The 20550-nt window shown below is 39.9% G+C and overlaps 1 protein-coding gene across 2 annotated transcripts in view; it reads right to left on the reverse strand.

Moving 5' to 3' along the window:
• PTPRO (protein tyrosine phosphatase receptor type O) overlaps nt 1–19848 on the reverse strand; it is a 243943-nt gene extending 224095 nt beyond the window's left edge. The window contains exon 1 of one of the 2 annotated variants that reach the window (XM_086714005.1): nt 19274–19848. In XM_086714005.1, coding sequence (XP_086570131.1) covers nt 19274–19348 — 75 coding nt within the window. In that variant the 5' untranslated portion in view covers nt 19349–19848. The remainder of the gene's footprint in view (nt 1–19273) is intronic. The other variant, XM_086714006.1, reaches the window with a different exon arrangement.
• Between the last annotated feature and the right edge of the window lie 702 nt (nt 19849–20550).

Consider the following 20550-nt stretch of genomic DNA (forward strand, 5'->3'; position numbering starts at 1 on the left):
TCCATCCACCCTGCTTTACTCAAGCCTCCTAAACAGAGTCTACATTTTCTCACATTCCTATTTGCTCCTATTTCTCCAACCTAGAAAGTTTTCCTTAACCTAGTCTATCTATCTGACTCTATCAGACCAGATTCAGATTAAAATCTATCTTCATTCATGAACCTAGTGCTCCTTCAAGCCGAAGGGCTCTCTTCCTTATCTGAAGGCAAGGGCATTTTGCTGCCTATAAGCTATCTGTTTCACTCATTTGCAAATAAATGTGTTACTACTTCAGAAATCTCTTACAGTGGTAAGTCATATATTGCCTTTTAACTTGCTATATATTTATATTATTTACCTTTATATTACAGACTTCCTGAGGGCATAACTTTGTCCTATACTCTTGGAGATGGTGAACACTGCACCTTTCTTACATGTCCAGATTAATATATGTTTGATGATTGACTTGTTGAAATAGTTAAATACCTGTTCATCTTCATATATCCTGCATTCATCTCCCCTGTTTTACTCAAGCCTCCTAAACTTGTCTTACACTTTTTATTTCATTCTAATTTATTTATATTATTTCCAGATATGTTACTTAATAACTCCCCCAAAAAGGAAGAATGATATCACTTGATTAATCAATAAAGTATTTTGTCCTCACTTCCCACAACGGTAATTTGTTACTCTATTTTCAACTATTTTCTGAAGAGTCATTAAAATGGAGATGTGTTGTTTCTTTTTTTTTTTTTTAATTTTTTTTTTTCCAACGTTTATTTATTTTTGGGACAGAGAGAGACAGAGCATGAACAGGGGAGGGGCAGAGAGAGAGGGAGACACAGAATCGGAAACAGGCTCCAGGCTCTGAGCCATCAGCCCAGAGCCCGACGCGGGGCTCGAACTCACGGACCGCAAGATCGTGACCTGGCTGAAGTCGGACGCTTAACCGACTGCGCCACCCAGGCGCCCCGAGATGTGTTGTTTCGAAGGGACATATACACTCCACTGTTTATAGCAGCACTATCAACAATAGCCAAAGTATGGAAAGAGCCCAAATGTCTATTGATGGATGAATGGATAAAGAAGATGTGGTGTATATATATATACAATGGAGTATTACTCAGCAATCAAAAAGAATGAAATCTTGCCATTTGCAACTAGATGGATGGAACTAGAGGGTACTATGCTAAGCGAAATTAGTCAGAGGAAGACAAATATCATGACTTCACTCCTATGAGGACTTTAAGAGACAAAACAGATGAACATAAGAGAAGGGAAACAAAAGTAATATAAAAACAGGGAGGGGGAAAAACATAAGAGACTCTTAAATATGGAGAACAAACAGAGGGTTGCTGGAGGGGTTGTGGGAGAGGGGATGGGCTAAATAGGTAAGGGGCATTAAGGAATCTACTCCTGAAATCATTGTTGCACTATATGCTAACTAATTTGGATGTAAATTTAAAAAAATAAAATTAAAAAATAATTTTAAAAAAAGTTGTCTTTAACATTGATGTTATCGGAATTATGAAAGGACCAATAACTTTGGGTCCTTTCCAGAGCTCAGTAGATAAATCTTGTAAGAATGTAGTTCAACACCCAACCTTCTTCATAATGCACTTGAATTTGTGGTAAATGTGATGTATTGAGGCCCTTGTGTAATTTTCTAATATTTTGTTTTCACATTTGCTTAGATATCTTTACCTAGTATAATTATTTTCTTTCTTAGACAGTCCTCATAAGAAAGAGGCTCTGTCAACTAGTCAGCTAAAATACTTAACAGAGTGCCAGGCACAATAAAAATACACTTGATCTTAGCCAAAAGGCTGAGAAGCGATCACAATGAAAATAAATAAATAAATATATATACTTACAAGGTTTTTTAACCTTTTCCTTTGAGAAAATTACAGATTTAGAGAAGATTGTAAAGAAATGGACAGAAAGGTCTCGTGCACCCTTCACCCTGCCTCCTCCAGTGTTGACATCTTGCAAATCCAAATAAGAAAATATCCAAAACAAGAAAATATCCAAACTATGAAACTGACATTGGCACAATCCATAGAATTTATTCAGATTTCACCAGTAATTATGTGCTCATTTGTGTCTGAGTATATACGGACCTATACACTTCTATCACGTGTACAACTTCATGTAACTACCACCACGATCAAGACACACAACTCTTCCATTATCACAAGGCTCCCTCATGCTGCCTCTTTATAGCCATCTCTACCTCCTCCCTCCTCCCCTCCCCACCCAATCTTTAACCCTTGGCAACCACAAGTTTGTTCTCGTTTCCATAATTTTGTTATCTCAAGGGTATATATAAATGGAATCTTAAAGTATGAAACCCTTTGAGATTGGCTTTTTTCACTCGGCATAATTTTCCTGAGGTTCATTCAATTTGCTGTGAGTAGTATTACCTGGTATGGGAATACCACAGTTCATTGAACCATTCATTGACTGAAAGCCATTTTGGTTATTTTCAGTGTTTGGCCAGTACAAACAAAGCTGCTGTAAACATTCCTGCACAGGCTCTAGGTTTTGATGAAGAAAATTACAGTTCCTCGTATATGGCTAATTCAACCTGTTTAAACCATAGGTTTTCAGACATGGGTGAGATGGGTGATGAGCTCGTGAGTACAATCCGTATCAAACATTTTTGTTAGTATTTTCAGGAAGGAATAACCATCTGTCCCGGTTCTCCCAGAACAGGCCGGTTTATGCCTGCTATCCTGGCATAATGATCCCTTCACTCTCAGAAATGCCCTGGTTAGTATGATAAATTATATAATCACTCTTATTCAGATTACTTAAAGATTCCAAGCATTGCTATTATGCCTGCTTGGCTATGATGGAATTGTATTGGAGTAGATTGCTGTTTTGTAATCTTTCTGAGTACCTCTAGAGTGACTCTCTGGAGTCTGAGAAATGAGACAGTCTTCTCGCAATGAATGATAGTCTTGCTGAAGTCCCTACTGTTCCTCCCTCCTCCTTTCCAGTTAGAAAATGTCCCTCATACGTGGAATTCAAGAAGTGAAACAAGCAAGCAAAGAGAAAAAAATAAGAGAGAAAGACAATGAGAGACAAAGCAAGAAACAGACTCTTTATAGAGAACTGATGGTTACCAGATGGGAGGGGAGATGGGGGCATGGGTGAAAGAGATGATGGGGATTAAGGAGAGCACTTGTCATGAGGTGCACTGGGTGATGTATGCAAGTGTTAAATCACTATATTGTACACCTGAAACTAATATTACACTGTATGTTAACTAACTAGAATTTAAATAAAAACTTAAAAAAAGAAAGTATTTTATATTTAAAAAAAAAAAGTATCTTCTTGTGAGTCAGTTTTATGGTTGGGAACAGCTTCTAATCTCATGTCTTACCTCTGTGTGTCTTAGCTCTTGTCAGAGCTCCACAACTGAGAGGGGAGGACTCTTCCCCACCATTGCCAGTTTGAAAATACTTGCAGGGAAAGATTCTGATAGGTTTGGCTTAGATCAATGCCAAGCTCAAAGACAACGGTCAGTGAGGTGTAGTCCCCAAATGGGCTTATCTTAGGGCAGGGGTTCACCCCTTTGACCGATCACTCTGTCCAGGGCATTGAGGCCAAGTAGGAGGGTAGCAACACCTTTCAGAACATATGGATCAGAAAGAAGGAAGTTCCGTCTACAGAGGGCAGGTAGTGGAGCAGATGGCCGACTTGGCCACAGAAGGAATGGTGATCTGGGCAGCCACTGTAATTTGTGTCTGCTGTGAGAGGGTCAGCAATACTACATCTTTTTGACTAGCAAGCCTATATTCTTAAATTTTTTATGCACTGTGTTTAGCTATGGAGAAATGGGCAATAAATGCTTGCAATATAGCTTCTGAAATCTTTCTAAGTGGTTAATTCTGAAGTAGCCTCATAAATGAGAGGCCCACATATAGGTGACGATCCCCAACACTTTGTGATCATAATCAATCTTTGTTATCATCCATGTCCTTTTTTTTTTTTAATGTTTATTTACTTTTGACAGAGAGAGAGACAGAGCATGAGCAGGGGAGGGGCAGAGAGAGAGGGAGACACAGAATCTGAAACGGGCTCCAGGCTCTGAGCTGTCAGCACAGAGTCCGACGTGGGGCTCAAACTCATAGACCGTGAGATCATGACCTGAGCTGAAGTCGGACGCTCAACCTACTGAGCCACCCAGGTGCCCCATTATCATCCATGTCCTTAACAAATGCAAATACAATTGGGAATTGAATACAGTCGACCCAAAGATCTATGACCTAATGTCCTAAATTGCAGAGCATTGAAAATGCTTGAAAAATTATTATAATACATTTAAGTGAAAAGAGTAGGCTAAAATAGGACAATTTGATTTTTTCTTTTTTACATACTCACTTAGATACACAGACTTTGGGAAAAATTTGGAATGCTATATCTCCAGATGGTGGTTATTTTGGAATAGAGTGTGTAGGAATGACGGCTTTCTTCTTTTCCTTCCTGTTGTATCTGACAGAGTTTCCTCAGTGAACATGTATTAGTTTCTGAATTCTTAATCCATTATTATAAAATTCTTGTGTCTGGTGATGCACACCTGATTCAGAATTACAGATTTCAAATTAAGTACTTCCTTCTTTAGAACCTCCAGAAGCCATGTAGTAAAAGGCTAATTGAAGGCCTCGGCACAGCATCAAGAATTTCAATAGAAAGATTCTCATTATGTTCCCAATTAGCCTTCAACAAAAATAAATAAATAAGACAATGGTGCGTCAATCAGATGAAAAAAGACTTAAAGATACAGCTGTATTTTGTTAGTTGCAAATACGCAAAAAATGAATTCAAGGAAGCAACGTGGAGCACCTCTAAAGAATGGCTGATTTTTAGAAGATTTAACAGTTACAGCTAATTAAAAAGAAGCAACTGATAAGCTGTTTTTAGGACTAAGTCCATAATACTTAATTCTGAGCCCATGAAATCATCTTGGCACAGTTTTGACAACAACAGAATCTCAATATTACAAATCCCAAGTACCTAACCATTTTGAGTGAGGCCTGTAGTCATTTCCGAGAGACTAATTAAAAAGTATAAATTAGGGGCGCCTGGGTGGCGCAGTCGGTTAAGCGTCCGACTTCAGCCAGGTCACGATCTCGCGGTCCGTGAGTTCGAGCCCCGCGTCAGGCTCTGGGCTGATGGCTCAGAGCCTGGAGCCTGTTTCCGATTCTGTGTCTCCCTCTCTCTCTGCCCCTCCCCCGTTCATGCTCTGTCTCTCTCTGTCCCAAAAATAAATAAACGTTGAAAAAAAAAAAAAAGTATAAATTAGTTAGGGGAAACCGTAGAGGAATTTCTCCATGATGATGAAAAAAATGAACTTGGCCATATCTCATCACTATATTTATATGTAAATAACTGTTATACACATACGTTTCATACATGTATAAAGGATTTTTCTATAATCCTTTAAAGGAGGACCACATGACTCACTGTTTAATAATACATTACAGACAACATATAATTCCCTTGGCTTTTTATTATTCACCTTATTAATCAACTTATTCAGAAACGTAAGCCAATTTTTCTTCGTAGATAAATTTTAAAAATTCCTTCGTAGGAATTTTAAGTACATCCAAGTAATAAGGCATTTCTTATGATAATGGTGTTGGCACTTATTGTAAATATGATGCTTTTACTTTGTGGTATTTGGCAAGAACACTCCAATTTTATGACTGCACTTTAGTTTTTAGCACAATGTCAAAGTAAATAGAAATGCTATAGCAATATTACTAGGGTGTCCTTTTTATGGAGCACCAACTTGACTTTAAGAGGAAATTCCTGGTTACCAAGAGAGAGGATGATGTAGTCTAATTAGTCTAATTACAACATAGCCACTCAGAGACAAAAAGGGACCCTGATAAATCTGTTTTTGAAGATTTCCAGAAACCTTGATTTGATATTAAAAAAAGATCATTAAACTTAAGGAAAATAATTTGTTAATCACAGAATTGTGGTTAATAGCCATGCATGTGAGTATATCTATATTTGATCACAATTTTCTTCTCTTTTTGGTTCTAAGGGATATATTAATTTATCAACCAACAAAACAAAATTAAGGTAATAGAAAAAAATTACAACTAGCCCAAACTTTCACACTTTACCAGCACAGTAGTAGACCAGCACAGTGAATGGTAGACTATATATACTTAGATATAGATTGGTATATGACTGATGTAACACCTTTCGATTCTCTAGTGACACACTGATTTATAGAAGTAATAGTATTTGTTTTAATCATACTTCGGGTATTTTTGTCATTTGAAAATCTTGAAAATCCAGGGTCTTGGTGTGTATATACTAACATTTTAATGAACAAAGCACGAATTTACTCAATCAGCTCAACTAATTGTTCATATTGGGATAATGAAATACTTATTATCTAGTATTTCAACTGAATATGAAAATTACCATCTTTTTCTATATAAAATTACATGTGGGGACCTTATACAGGAAAGGACATCCATTTTCTAAAATCCATTTAAAATTTTTTCTGTGAAGTACTCCTATGCATTCAAAAATATCATTTTTAGGGGTAAAAAATCATAAATTTTAAGTATTAAAGAAAAATAATAATTTGTCATCTAGCTTCAGTTAGTTACACGAGTTTCTGAAAATGAGTTTAGAGGTCTAGAGCCAATCTGAGTACATCAACATGCTTGGTGAGAGGAAAATGAGGAAAAATTATTTATAAAATTATTTTAATTTTTTTTTCAACTTTTTATTTATTTTTTTTGGGACAGAGAGAGACAGAGCATGAACGGGGGAGGGGCAGAGAGAGAGGGAGACACAGAATCAGAAACAGGCTCCAGGCTCTGAGCCATCAGCCCAGAGCCCGATGCGGGGCTCGAACTCACAGACCGCGAGATCGTGACCTGGCTGAAGTCGGACGCTTAACCGACTGCGCCACCCAGGCGCCCCTTATAAAATTATTTTAATGTTGATATTTTCAAACTGTAAAGCCAAGAAAGAACACACTCTCCACACTGTTTTTCAGGAATACTACTTGGCAACGAGAAAGAAGGAAATCATGCCATTTGCGGCAACGTGGATGGAACTGGAAGGTAGTACGCTGAGTGAAATACATCAGTCGAAGAAGGACAGATATCATATGTTTTCACTCATATGTGGATCTTGAGAAACTTACCAGAAGACCGTGGGGGAAGGGAAGGGGAAAAAAATAGTTACAGAGAGGGAGGGAGGCAAACCATAGAAGACTCTTAAATACAAAGAACAAGCTAAGGGTGGATGTGGGGGTGGAGGAGGGGGGGAAATGGGTGATGGGCACTGAGAAGGGCATTTGTTGGGATGAGCACTGGGTGTTGCATGTAAGCGACGAACCACAGGAATCTACCCAAAAACCAAGAGCACAGTTTACACACTGTATGTTAGCCAATTTAACAATAAATTATATTTTTAAAAAAAGAACACATTCTTAGATTTCAAGAGTTCAGAAATAACTTTGTTTTAGAAGTCAAAGTAAATTATACACAGTTAATGAATAAGATAGAGAATAAGTGATTAAAAAATCAGTTTTTACTTTACTACAAATGAGAACTGATCACACAAGAGAACCCATCTGTTGCTCGGCCACACATCATTTGTCCTTCCTTGGCAGTTTATTCTGACCCAAGAAAATAGCAAGAACAAAATAGGTGAGCAACCTCATCCTGATGCCTAAAAAAGTTCATTTTCACTTATAATAAGGTCTCTGCTGTCTTCACAAGATCAACAAAGCAGCATTTCCAGACCATCTCCTCATTCTGATTCCCCTCACGGTGCCAGGAACCACCCGCCTGACAGATTCTCCCTCCTAGTTCACGGGGTTGCGCAGCAGCCCCGTCCCTGCGCTGGCACGCCTGCATCCAGCTCATCCTCTTGAGTCTGTCCCAGCGCGGCTGCCTGACCTTTCTCACCCCATGTACTCATGCAACATTCATTCATTTATTCAACAAGTATTCACGGAGCACCTCTCATGGTCCAGGTGCTCTTCTAGCAGCTGGGGATACAGCAGGGAACAAAGCGGATAAAGTCCTTGCTCTCATGGGACTTACAAGCATTCCAAAGGAGGATCAAGTAATAAAAAACTCACCACGTGGTGAGTGATACATTCTCTGAAGAAAATAAATCCGGGTAAAAGTGGTAAAATTTTAGAGTGACGGGGTGATTTTAGATTGGCTGTTCACAAAAGACATGTTGAGGAAATGCCCTTTGAACAGAGATTGGAATAAAATAAAATCTGCCTTTATAAAATGCTTATAATGTACCAAGTATTTTTCTCATGCTAACACTCTCAAACCGGTATCATGGTTCATCATGGGGCCCTACTGGGGAAGAACGAGAATTGCCTTCTACCCAACTAGCTGTCATGGCCACAAAAGAGAAGAACGGGCAACAGGCAGAAAATCTGGGCTAGTGTAAACTGTGAAAGTGGTATGATGGGTGGCTGAGGACAGGACAGAGAGATGACAAGCTTCTCACATGTTATCTTTATAACCTGTCAGGTCTGTTGACAAGCAGTTATTCAGAGCATGCAAGAAAGCGGGAACAGTCCCAACACAGTGCTGAACTCAAGTGAAATGGAGATAGTAGCAATGTGTGAAAGCTACCACCAGAAACAGCTCATCCCCAAACCAAGCTAACCAAACAACAAAACAGGTGCTGAGAAGGGGAGCAGCCACCTCTTGGCCGAGAGTGATTTCACCGTTTAAAACCAATGGTCACAGGGGTGCGAGGGTGGCTCAGTCGGCCGTACATCCAACTTCACTCAGGTCATGATCTCATGGTTCCAGCCCCATGTTGCGCTCTGTGCTGACAGCTCGGAGCCTGGAGCCTGTTTCGGATTCTCTCTCCCCCCACCCTCCTCTGCCCTGCCCCCACTTGCACCCTGTATCTCTCTCTCTCAAAAATAAATAAACAGTAAAAAAAATTTTAACCAGTTGGCAGTAATCTTAGAGACAAATAATACTGAATAAAATATATTGTTCTCTCAAGTTATATAGTAAGATGATTATATTAGAAAATAGGGTCAAAACGATTTTTTCATTTTTCAATAGCCAAAAGCCAAAGAACCTTTTTTGTATACACAGTTACCAAAACTGGAGTTAGCACAATCCGTAAAATAAGGAGAATATGTACATTTGTTTTCTCCTAAGACAGTTTCTTGAACATCAGTCCTTGATAAGAAAGTTGGGAATGGTTACTTTCCTTCATGCAAAGTCTTCTGATTCTGCGATTTAAATTATAAAGGATCTTCCTGCTGTGTTTTTTTCTTATCATTAAAGTTAAATTTCTCATTTACAAAAAAGATAAAGGAATAAAAAGAAGTATCTAGTGTACAAGCACAGATTTTGTTTCTTAGAGTGTAATCACATGTATTCCCATGAAGTATTTTTACAAAATGGGTTCTACAATCAAACTTGGGAAATGCTACATGCTAGATCTCCCTTCTGGAAAGCACAATGCATATTAACATACTAAGTGTTCTGAGAAGTCCTGGTACAAAAAAATAAGAGTAAATGAATAAATAGTAGTTGATTCATGTTACCACAGAAGTGTTTAGTTTTAATAACATCTTTGACATTGGAAGTCTCTCATGTTCCATGACGCATATTCTGGAAGATGTGGCTCTATGCACATTTTTATTGTTCTACCTCTTTGATTTTGCTTTAGCTACCTCTTGCCTTCCTATCCTATCTCTTGCCTTCTCTTTTTGTTTTTGTACAGAACACTTATTGAGTGCTTACTGTATTCTAAGGCACTTTTTAAAGTACGTTATAGCCATCTCACCTATCCTATCTTGCCTTCCTATCCTATCTCTTGCCTTCTCTTTTTGTTTTTGTACAGAACACTTATTGAGTGCTTACTGTATTCTAAGGCACTTTTTAAAGTACGTTACAGCCATCTCACCTATTCCTGCCTGACAAGTATTCTCTGACATAAGTGCAACAGATTGCCAAAGGGGCACCACACAAGTGAAATAACTTTTCTCCACATCCAGCTTGTTGGTAAGTGGTATAGCCAAGGAAGCCAAAATCGAAATCAGGTCTCTCTGACCTGATGCCTATGCTCTTAACAAATAAGTGCCTGGTTCTCTATTCCTCAGCTCTTCCCAAGCTTCATGAAGACCAATGGCCTACCTATTTTCCAGTCCAAAGATATTTTCCAGATCTTAGCTTATGGGACCTTTCTGTTGTGTTTGATGTTGTTGGCCAATCCTTCCCCCTTGAAATTTCCTAGACTCCCAATTTCCTTGATTCGACATTCCTCTTACACCTCTCTGGATGTTTCTTCTTCATCTTCTTAAGTTCCTTATTAAATGTTAGTGCTCCTCAAGGCCCATCCTGGCCCACTGCTCTTCTCTACTTTTCTCTCTGCTGGGACATCCCCATTCACATCTCCAGGCTTGCCATCGCCCCTGGACATCAGACTCATATCTAATAATACTCTTGTGGTTTTTTGGCACTTCAAACTCAAGAGATCTTCCACTAAATTCGTCATGTCCTATATATCAGTCAAGGCCCCAGTAGGGCACTCAGGGGAAATCCTAGAGAGTTTAATTAAAGGACGATTAATAAAGGTGTGGAGCAGGAACAATGGTACTAAGCATGATAGGGAAGGGGGTAAACCGATGTGGAGGAGTACACATTCTTAAAACTGCAACATTTCAGGCAAAGGTGTCAGTTATCTGGAAGTTAGCATAAAATTACCCTCTCCCCAGTTCCCCACATCTAACCAGCCTTGTCAATTTAGCTACTTTTAACATTGCCTCCTTACTTTTAGTTTCTTTTCCCATCACCCTAGGGTCACCATTTGTCATCTCTTAATTGGACCATTATAATAACCTCCTAGTAGTTCAACTGCTTCCGGGCCCACTTCACCTTTGGGATAACCTTTCTTATAGCCAAAAAACTCTCTCTGAACTACAAATCTTACTCTACTAAGCCTGGCCCAACCCTTCAATGATCATCTTCACCTAGAAAATAAAGATCCTACTTTTTTAGCACAGCATATAGGAGTCTCCCTGATCTGGTATCTATCCCCTCCCTTCCTTTTATGCACACTTGTATTTTCCTAAACTCTGCCATGCTTGCATTCTTTTTTCAACAGTGGGCCTTTGCTCATGCAGTTTTCTCTGTCTATATGTCCATATTTTTAAACCTAACTCAGGCTCAGCTCAGGTATCATCTTTTAAGAAATCATTTCCCAAACCACGAGATATAGTCTCTCCTGTAGCATATTAACATAGTTTTTTTTTAACTATGTTAACGTAGTTTTCTATTAACAGAGTTTTCTCTATTAAACAAACAAAAAGTTCACTAAATGTTAATGGCATTTTCTTTTATGTCTATTTTCCCACTATATCATTTGTGAAGATTCAACTGACTATTGTCCATTCCTGTACCTACAACATCTGGTACAATTCCTGGCACACAATAAATATTCAATCACTGTTTGATTAACTGAATGGAATTGGACAGCAAATCATTATCCTGGAATCAGAAAGACAGACTTAGTATTGAAGAAGAAAAGTAACTTCTTAATGTGACCATTCTGGCTTCGGGGAAAGACTGGTTAGCCAGAAGAGTTTATAGGATACTCTTTCAAGGAAACTACATGACAGGGAGAGATTAACCAGAAGTTAAAGCCGGGATCACAAGCCACTAATGCTAGAGTTAATCAAAATAGAATCCTGATTCAGAAAGTAGGGTAGAAGAAGTTAGGAATCAGAACTCAGATCAGACAAAATATGGAAAGGGCACTGCAGATTCTGTGGAATTCTCTAACATCTGGTTTGTACATGCCAATCACAAGCTCCTATGAGAGGAACCAAGAGGGAATCAAAATCAAGTTCAGCACACAGGGCTATAGTTGGTCTCTGATATGGGTTAAGAGTAAAGGGAACAAGGGACAGAAATGTCTCTGTGCATCACTTGGTCAATAGGAGGCCATAAAGAAAGAAAAGGATTAAGGACCTGGTAGACCCATGATATTTTCTCACATACAAATAATCTATTATAGGGGCGCCTGGGTGGCTCAGTCGGTTGAGCGTCCGACTTCGGCTCAGGTCACGATCTCGCGGTCCGTGAGTTCGAGCCCCGCGTCAGGCTCTGGGCTGATGGCTCAGAGCCTGGAGCCTGCTTCCGATTCTGTGTCTCCCTCTCTCTCTGCCCCTCCCCCGTTCATGCTCTGTCTCTCTCTGTCTCAAAAATAAATAAATGTTTAAAAAAATTTTTTTTAAAACAAATAATCTATTATAAAAAAGTAGGTGTGGTAGAAAGAAAACAAACAAACACAAAGTTTCTGTTACCTGAAAAACAGTTAAATGAGGTGATACAGAAAAAAAGGGAAACATCTGTCATGTACATCACATACACATTAGTGTTATGGAATACAGTTCTCATTTTGGACCCCTACATTGTAGATAAATGCTTTTTATTTGTTTAGTAAAGTTACAAAAATTAGCAGGTTCATTTGGTTTTAATTCACTTTATGATAAGACCAGTTTTTGTTAGAAAAATGAGCTGCACAGCATTCCTATTTAGGAAGAGTGGGAAACCAAATAAATGAAGAGTACTCAATAAGAAATTTATTTGCATATAAATAGAAGGATGGCAATACATTTGTTTTCATCAAACTTCCTTTGCATTTGATTTCCTAATTTCCCCTATATTAATTTCCTTACAAAAATCACCATGAATATTTATAATTTTTAATACAATTCTCAAACTCAGAGTCCTATTGTCAGTTCTGATTCTGTTTCTGAAGTATTTTCCCAAGCAACTATCATTTTTCTCTCTTTCATCTCAATTTCCTGACAAAAAAGGAAAGGAAAAATCTTCCTTACCAAGAAACCTCTACAACTTTGTTTCGAACATCCTCAGTTTGTTGGTTCTACTATATTCAGGAGTAAAGGGAGTTGGCCTTTTAGGTAACTAGAATGTCTAGGGAAGCAGACATCTTTCATTGGAGAATTAGATTTTAAATGAAAGAGTTGAGAACGGTTTTCTGACACAAGGATAAAATATGGTTGTACTTACAGAAATAAATTTGAAGGCACCATGTTCAGAGGAAAAAAAAAAAAACAGCCTAAGGATCAGTGCTCTGGAGCCCAAGGACAAGCTTGTGAAAGGACAAACTTAGTAATTAGGAATAATTAGTGACTCTAGATTACAAGAGAGGTGCTTAATGAGGTTATTTACATGTTGCCCTGATGAGCTGGTGGAAGCACTATGGCACCTGTTGGAGCCAATAGCACCAGGAGAGATGAGGATACGAGTCTTTGTATCTGCCTCTAGCTTCGTCCCAACCCGTTCACCCCCAGGCTCATTCCACTTGTGCCACGTCAGCCTTGTTTTGCTTCTTCAAATAAAGGACGCAGGTGCACAAAGAAGTCTCTCACATATTTATTTAAGCAGAAAGAGCTAATACCAATGGATCTTTGAGGCCATGACAGAAGAGTTCTTTAAGGCTTTGAGTCATGCTCTTGGATTAAACACCACCATAAATAGAACCAAGACTGGGGTGTAGGAAAGGCTTCATCTCTCTCAAGGGCAACGTTATGGCAAAAAGTAGAGTGGTTTCTACTAGAAGAATGCAGAAATCTTTGTCAGCTCTAGCTGGTAGTGGTCACAGAAGAATGATGATATGGAAGAGGAAGCAAGAATATGACTTGCAGACTTGCAGAGCTGGCTGGATGTTGGCTGAAGCTGCAAGTCACATGTAAAGGTAACGAAAGCAATTTCTTCTATTATTTCAACTTTGCTTTTATATAGATGATAGCAAATGCAGTGGAGGTAACACTGGTGAATAAATGAGCAATCAACAGTGCTGCATTTTTGGAAAAAAAATAACACCTTGGTATTTTGATTCATAATCTTAAAGAGTTCTTGATATGAGGAACTGGTAACTTTTTATTATTTTTTGCTGTAATGACTGCAATGTAATTATAATGATTTAATTCACAAAATGATAATTTTCTCATGTTTTCCTTAAAGATGTGTTCACAAATCAATATGATGGTATTTAACACTTTTCTGTCAGAAACTATATAATGCTGAAAATTGAAATTCTGTTTATGAAGCTTCTATCATTTGCCTAATTCCACATACTAAGCACAGTGGGAGACAAAAAATTGCAATATACTTTCCTTTATTTCAAAAATAAACGTAGGGGCGCCTGGGTGGCTGGGTCAGTTAAGCGTTGGCTTTGGCTCAGGTCATGATCTCACGGTTGGTGGGTTCAAACTCCATGTCAAGCTCTGTGCTGACAGCTCAGAGCCTGGATCCTGCTTCAGATTAGTGTCTCCCTCTCTTTCTGCCCCTCCCCCACTCACACTCTGTCTCTCTCTTTCTCTCTCTCTCTCTCTCTCTCTCTCAAAAATAAATAAACATTAAAAATTAAAAAGAAAACAAAAATAAATGTATTTGGAGTAATAAAATGAACATACTAGGTGCTTTCTAGTGAAGCTCATCATTGCAGTGGGGCTATGCTTCTGAAAATGCAGCACTGAAACTGTGTAGCTGAAGGCATTAAATTAGGAAGAAAATGAGAAATACCTATGGTAATTCCTGTTAAGCCTTCTCTTGTGCCACACTGCTGCCAATCACAATGGCTTAAATAGGTGCACCAGCTGTATCCAACACCAAAGGTCCTTTGCAAACCCTCAAGACTCAAGTTGGAATTATATTCATAAAACTCAAGAGTCAATGTGCTTATAAGTTTAAATAACTTTAAGTTGGACATTTAGATGCTAGAAATAGTGCCACATTTAAAAATAAAGTGCAAGGGTGCCTGGATGTTGGTTAAGTATCCAACTTCCGCTCAGATCATGGGTCAAGCCCCGCATCAGTCTCTGTGCTGACAGCTCGGAGCTCAGAACCTCCTTCAGATTCTATGGTTCCCTCTCTCTCTGTCTCTCCCCTGCTCATGTTCCGTCTTTCTTTCTCACAAAAATAAATAAAACATTAAGTTTTTTAAATAATAAAATTAAAAATAAATAAATAAAGTACAAAAAGGGGTGCCTGGGTGGCTCAGCAGTTTAAGTTTCTGGCTGTTGATTTCTGTTCAGGTCATGACCTCATGGTTTGCAAGATCGACCCCTGCACTGAGCTCTGCACTGACAGCACAGAGCCTCCTTGGGATTCTGTCTCTCTCTCTCTCTCTCTGCCCCTCCCCTGCTTGTACTCTCTCTCACACACAAAATAAACAAATAAACATGAAAAAAATTTTAAATAAAGTACAATTCTTACATTGTTTTTAATTACTTATGCCTACAGATGTGCATTTTCTTATGGGCCAAAATGAGGCAGGGGTATGGTGTGGATTTTTTATTCCTTAAGGTAACAATAATCTGTCACGCAACAAAGAACAAAGGCAAACATGTGGACAGTTGGAAGGATTACCCAATCCCCAGTAGAAGCCCTTCCCGGTGAACCTTCTCCAACTTACTGGCGATGTCATATGCGAAAGAGTTTCTCTAAAAGGTTGGCCACAACATTTATCAAAGGAGTCGATTGACAGAGGAGTTAATGACAGCAAACTTCATTGCGAGGAGGGTGGTTCAAGCTGCTCCAGAAAGATGAAAACATTATAGTTCATCTGCTAATGTTGTATAATATAGAATGTGAATGAAACCTCCATGAGGAAGTGAAAATTATTTCGTGTGTGTGTCTGTGTGCATGTGTGTGTGTGTGTGTGTGTGTGTAAGAGAGAGAGAGAGAGAGGGAGAGAGAGTCAAAGAAAGGTAAAGAGAGAGGGATGAGAAGAGGGAGAGAAAGAGAAAGAGGAAGAGAGAGAGAGAATGGTGGAGAAAGGCAGACAGACCTTGGAAAGTGGATATTTCTCCTAAATAGGAGTACTATGGCCAACATCATAACACTCATGTTTTATAGAATTAAACATAAACCTCCTTTCAGAAAATATAATTAAGTCCTCTTTCAAATTTAATGTTTTTTAATTACATATCAGGTAAGAGCAGACACAGAGAAAAATATAGAGAGGAGGTTAAGTAAAGAAAGAAGGATTCATGCCAAGCCTATGAGTTTAGGGAAACATTCCACTTGACTACTAATGAGCACCATTTCAGGGAAGGCAGAATTTAAATTCCTATGATGTCATATTCTACAATTTGCATTTTAGTTGACAAAATACTGATATCGAGTGAACTGATACAGGAAGCAATTTTCAAGAAGAGGTTTAGTAAAGATAGGATAGGTGAGAGAAATTATATTGCCTTCCCTGGGAATTATGGGAAGACGCACAAGAAGGAGACTCATCAGATAGATACTCCATTTACATTCATATGTGGGTAGAAGATTTCCAGACTGGTAGTTCCCAGTATACTTGATAATAGAGTTCTACTTTTTTTTCTATTGTTATATACACCATCAATATTGATTATGAAATTTATTTTTTTAATTTCATAATTAACATTGTTTATGCAACACTAGTTGTGCAGATATTAGCCTTACTGCATACAGTGGATGATTTAGACAATCTGAGATGCCCGATTAAATGTTCCTATCACTTAGCTAGGGATAAGGAATGATGCACAAAGGCTTCCATGGCCAGGCTCATTTAGGCTACTTCAATGAAACTGGTTATAGCCAATCATACAGATTCAAATTTTTAAATTTTTTTTAACGTTTATTTATTTTTGAGACAGAGAGAGACAAAGCATGAACAGGGGAGGGTCAGAGAGAGAGAGGGAGACACAGAATCTGAAACAGGCTCCAGGCTCTGAGCTGTCAGCACAGAGCCCAACGCGGGGCTTGAACTCACGAACCGCGAGATCATGACCTGAGCTGAAGTCGGATGTTTAACTGACTGAGCCACGCAGGCGCCCCGCAGATTCAAATTTTTAGACTTTCCATCACTTATACCCAGTTGCTTGCTTCTGATTTGTGAAAAAGATAATACTATAAATCAAGCCTCATATTTTGGTTTCTCTAACTTTATTGCTTTTAAGAATTTTTATTCTTATATAGAAGACACTTCATGTGGAGTAGTGAAAGATTTGTTGACATAATGAGAGCTACAGAGATTTGGGTGAGGTTGGATAAATGTTTCTGACTCAGCACACAGAGCTTATTATTGGGATTCAATCAACAATCTGCTATTTAATAACGGAATTGTTTTCAGGACTACTTTACTGACACTTGTTCAAAATCTTGAGGGCAAATATATCTCCAAATTATAAAGAGATGATACAATATGCCCATTTTATCACGTAATATACTATTCCCAAATGTAAATGCATTATCCTTTGTGCCCAATTTAACACTGTGAACATCTCTTTGTCAACTGTAACAGATTAAGCCTAATGAAATAGCATATATGAAGTCCCTGGAAGACTGACTGGCACCTGATGGGTATTCAGTATATATACATATAATTTTTTTCCTCTGATGTACTTTATATTAAGACGACACAAAACCTCATTTACATAGTTGTCCCATTACAATATTTATTTAAATGACAAGCTTTATCAATGTATTTACTATGTGATGCAGTCAACCATAATTGACATCCACCTGCAAATGGGCAAAAATACACCTATTATGTGGAATAGGGTGAACCTCTATTACAATCACTGAGACTACTATTATGCCAACACCGACTGCATTTTCTCACATCTGTATCACGTTTTGATTAGAAGTTTTGCCACATTTTGTCCATTTTAATTGCAGCACTCCACCCCCGCTCTCAAACTCATCATTTGAACATTCCTGAAATTCTCACACGTTATGAAGAATTCAAATAAAAACCTGTGGTTGTGCCAAAGGTTGGATTTGGAGCAGATGTCATACATGTAGGTCTTAGCTGTTACTTAGAAAAATGTGTGGTGATGCCATCTCCCACTTGGGGTTCATGACAAGTGTTGCATAGACATAATAGTTATGACAGAATTTGACAAGTAGAAAAATTAATAGAAAGCTTAAATAAATCTAATACAATTGTGGGGTATGCTAAAAGGGCAATCTCCTAGAGTAAAAGCCTATGACCAAACTTATCATTTGCCAGATTTTAAGTAAAACTATCATTTAAAACTTAAGAAAAATGTAAAAACATATTAAATATAACTTAAAATTTCATGTATTTACTCTGTTGCTTTTTCTCCTTGAAACTATTTTTTCCTATATTCCATTAAGAGCCATAAAAATATGGAATACTTAAAATTGATGCTTTTCTCAATCCTTTGGTCCTATTCCACTGTCTCCTTGTCAAGCATTCATAATTAATGGTACACGTAAGCAAAAAGTGACTCTTTGGTAAGGAAACCTTTGCATCCATTAACGTTACATCCATTTCCAAGGTAGCAATCACGGTGGTGCTGAAAGGATAGCTCCCAGTCACCTGTGACCTACTTTGCCAGGAAGGGAAAAGGACTAATGAGGAAACGAAAAGCTAGACCCACTGAGGACACAAGTGGTAGACAATTACCTCACAACTCCACACTACTTTCCAAGCAAACATGTAGCTGAAATTTGTCTGAAAGATTTCATGCACAGCATAGTTAACAAAGTAGGATATTTTTAAGCAGCCCCCTTCCTTCTCATTTTCCTCAAAATCACAGCCTAAAGCAGCAGAATCCAAAGAAAACTCGAAAAAGTTAATCACACAGATTTCTCTGCCACTTAAATTTAGAGATACCAGCCTTTGTAAATAAGGTGGGGTAAAGTCTAAAGACTTTGCAAGGGGAACGATGAGGTTGAAGATGAAGACCTGGGGGAAAGAGTTCTCTCCAGGCTCAAGTTGACACTCTTTATTCAGAGAAAACCATGCTCACGAACCACCCCGGCAGTCCTTTGCGAACAGGGAGCTCAGCCCCAGGTGCATAGTTCCAGCAGAAAGTAAATTGAGACAAAGCAGCCGCACACACCGTTGGGGAGAGCACTGGAGTTGCAGTAGTGACCAGAAGAAAAAGTGACCTCATTTTGCCTGGTGAAACGCTACCTAACAAGCCCACCTTTGACGTGGATACCAGCCGCGGTAAAGAAAAAAAAAAAAAAAAAGAGCACAAAGGGCGAAAGCTGGAGGGAGCAAAGTTGCCTGTTCTTCCATCCCATCCCTCAAAACCGCCGGGAACACGCACACGCAAGGACAACAAAGCTTGCGCCCGGCTGCACGACCGGCGCGTGCAGCGGCCCGGCCATCAAGCCCCCGGGATGGAGCCGGGGCGTCAGAGCGCGGACGCAGGCAGGACCGCCGGGGCAGGGGCGGGGTGGGGGTTGGGGGGGGGGCGCTCCCCTACCTTGAGTAGCACAAAGAGCCAGAGCAGAGGCAGGAGGCGGCTGCCGCCGCGAGTTCTCGCGGGCAGGTGCCCCATCACGGTGCCGACGGGGACCCGGGGGGTCCGCGGCGCGTGCGAGCTCCCCCGGCGGCGGCTCACAATGGCGAAGTGAGGCTGCCGCCTCAGACCGTGGGCGCCGAGGCTGTTCCCGGCGGGCGCATGCTGCCTTCCCAGTCCCCTTGCGCCTGCTTCCTTTCGTCTTCTGCGCCCGAGGTCCGCCAGGAACGTGCCAGGCGCTGCTGTTCTTTAACAGCTAAGGATGGAGAGGGTGGGGATTGAGGTGGGCGAGGCTCCGCCGCCGCCGCCGCCACCGAGGCTCCGGAGGAGACGCGGGGTCCGCGTGGTGAGCCAGAGGCGGGGGCCCTGCACCCAGCCGGCCGCGGTCCTCCCGCAGCAGGATACTCTCAGTCTGGTCTGCGGGCTCATAAAGTGACAGCAGCCTCCCAGCCCTCCCACCGGGGTCCGCCTGCCGCCTCTTCTTGCTGGGCAACCCCCACTCCAGGCTCCGCCCCAACCCTTTCCACCGTCTCTGGGACTCGGGAGTTGTGCGGGGGTTTCCCTGACTCCTCTAGAGCAACTTGGGGAGCGGAACCCAGTCTCCTCTCAATCTTCCTACATCTGCTCTCAGTTGCTGTTGTAAAAGTACAGAAAGCACTCGGAGGGGAGCGGTGGTTGTGATTGGGGTGATGGAACGCGTGGTGCGTGCCTGTGTGTTTGATGGGGATGATTCCATTCTCTCCGTCCCACTCCTCCCCGGGAGGAAGTAGCACAATTAAATACATTATCCGTTTGAAACCAGTTCTTATATAAATTTCAAAGGCTGCCTTTTGATACCAAAGTCTGTCAGGTCGCCTAAAGTGGGGGAGGGGAGATCACAATATATTACGTATTTATAAACATATACTTTAAAAATGTGAAACTATCAAAGAAACTGTTGAACTTGTCCAGAATGGTTATAACTACCAGTGGGGGGTGGGGGGTGGGGGAGAGAGTTCCGGGACAGAGGTGTGTAATTCAAAAACTGTAATGTTAGGAATCTTTGTGGTGATGAAACAGTTCTGTATCTTGATTGTGGTGGTGGTTACACAAATCTACCTAGGTAATAAAACTGCATATAGACGCAGGAGTGTTCGCCTCCGTCCGCGTGCACACATACAAGTGTCTGTACAACTGGTGAAATCTGGATTAGGACTGTGAACCGTACTAATGTCAGTTTCCTGATTTTATAATTATATAAA

This window comes from Puma concolor, chromosome B4 (assembly GCF_028749965.1).
Source record: "Puma concolor isolate L17-30 chromosome B4, mPumCon1.1.hap2, whole genome shotgun sequence".
In the NCBI taxonomy this organism is placed as follows: Eukaryota; Metazoa; Chordata; class Mammalia; order Carnivora; family Felidae; genus Puma; species Puma concolor.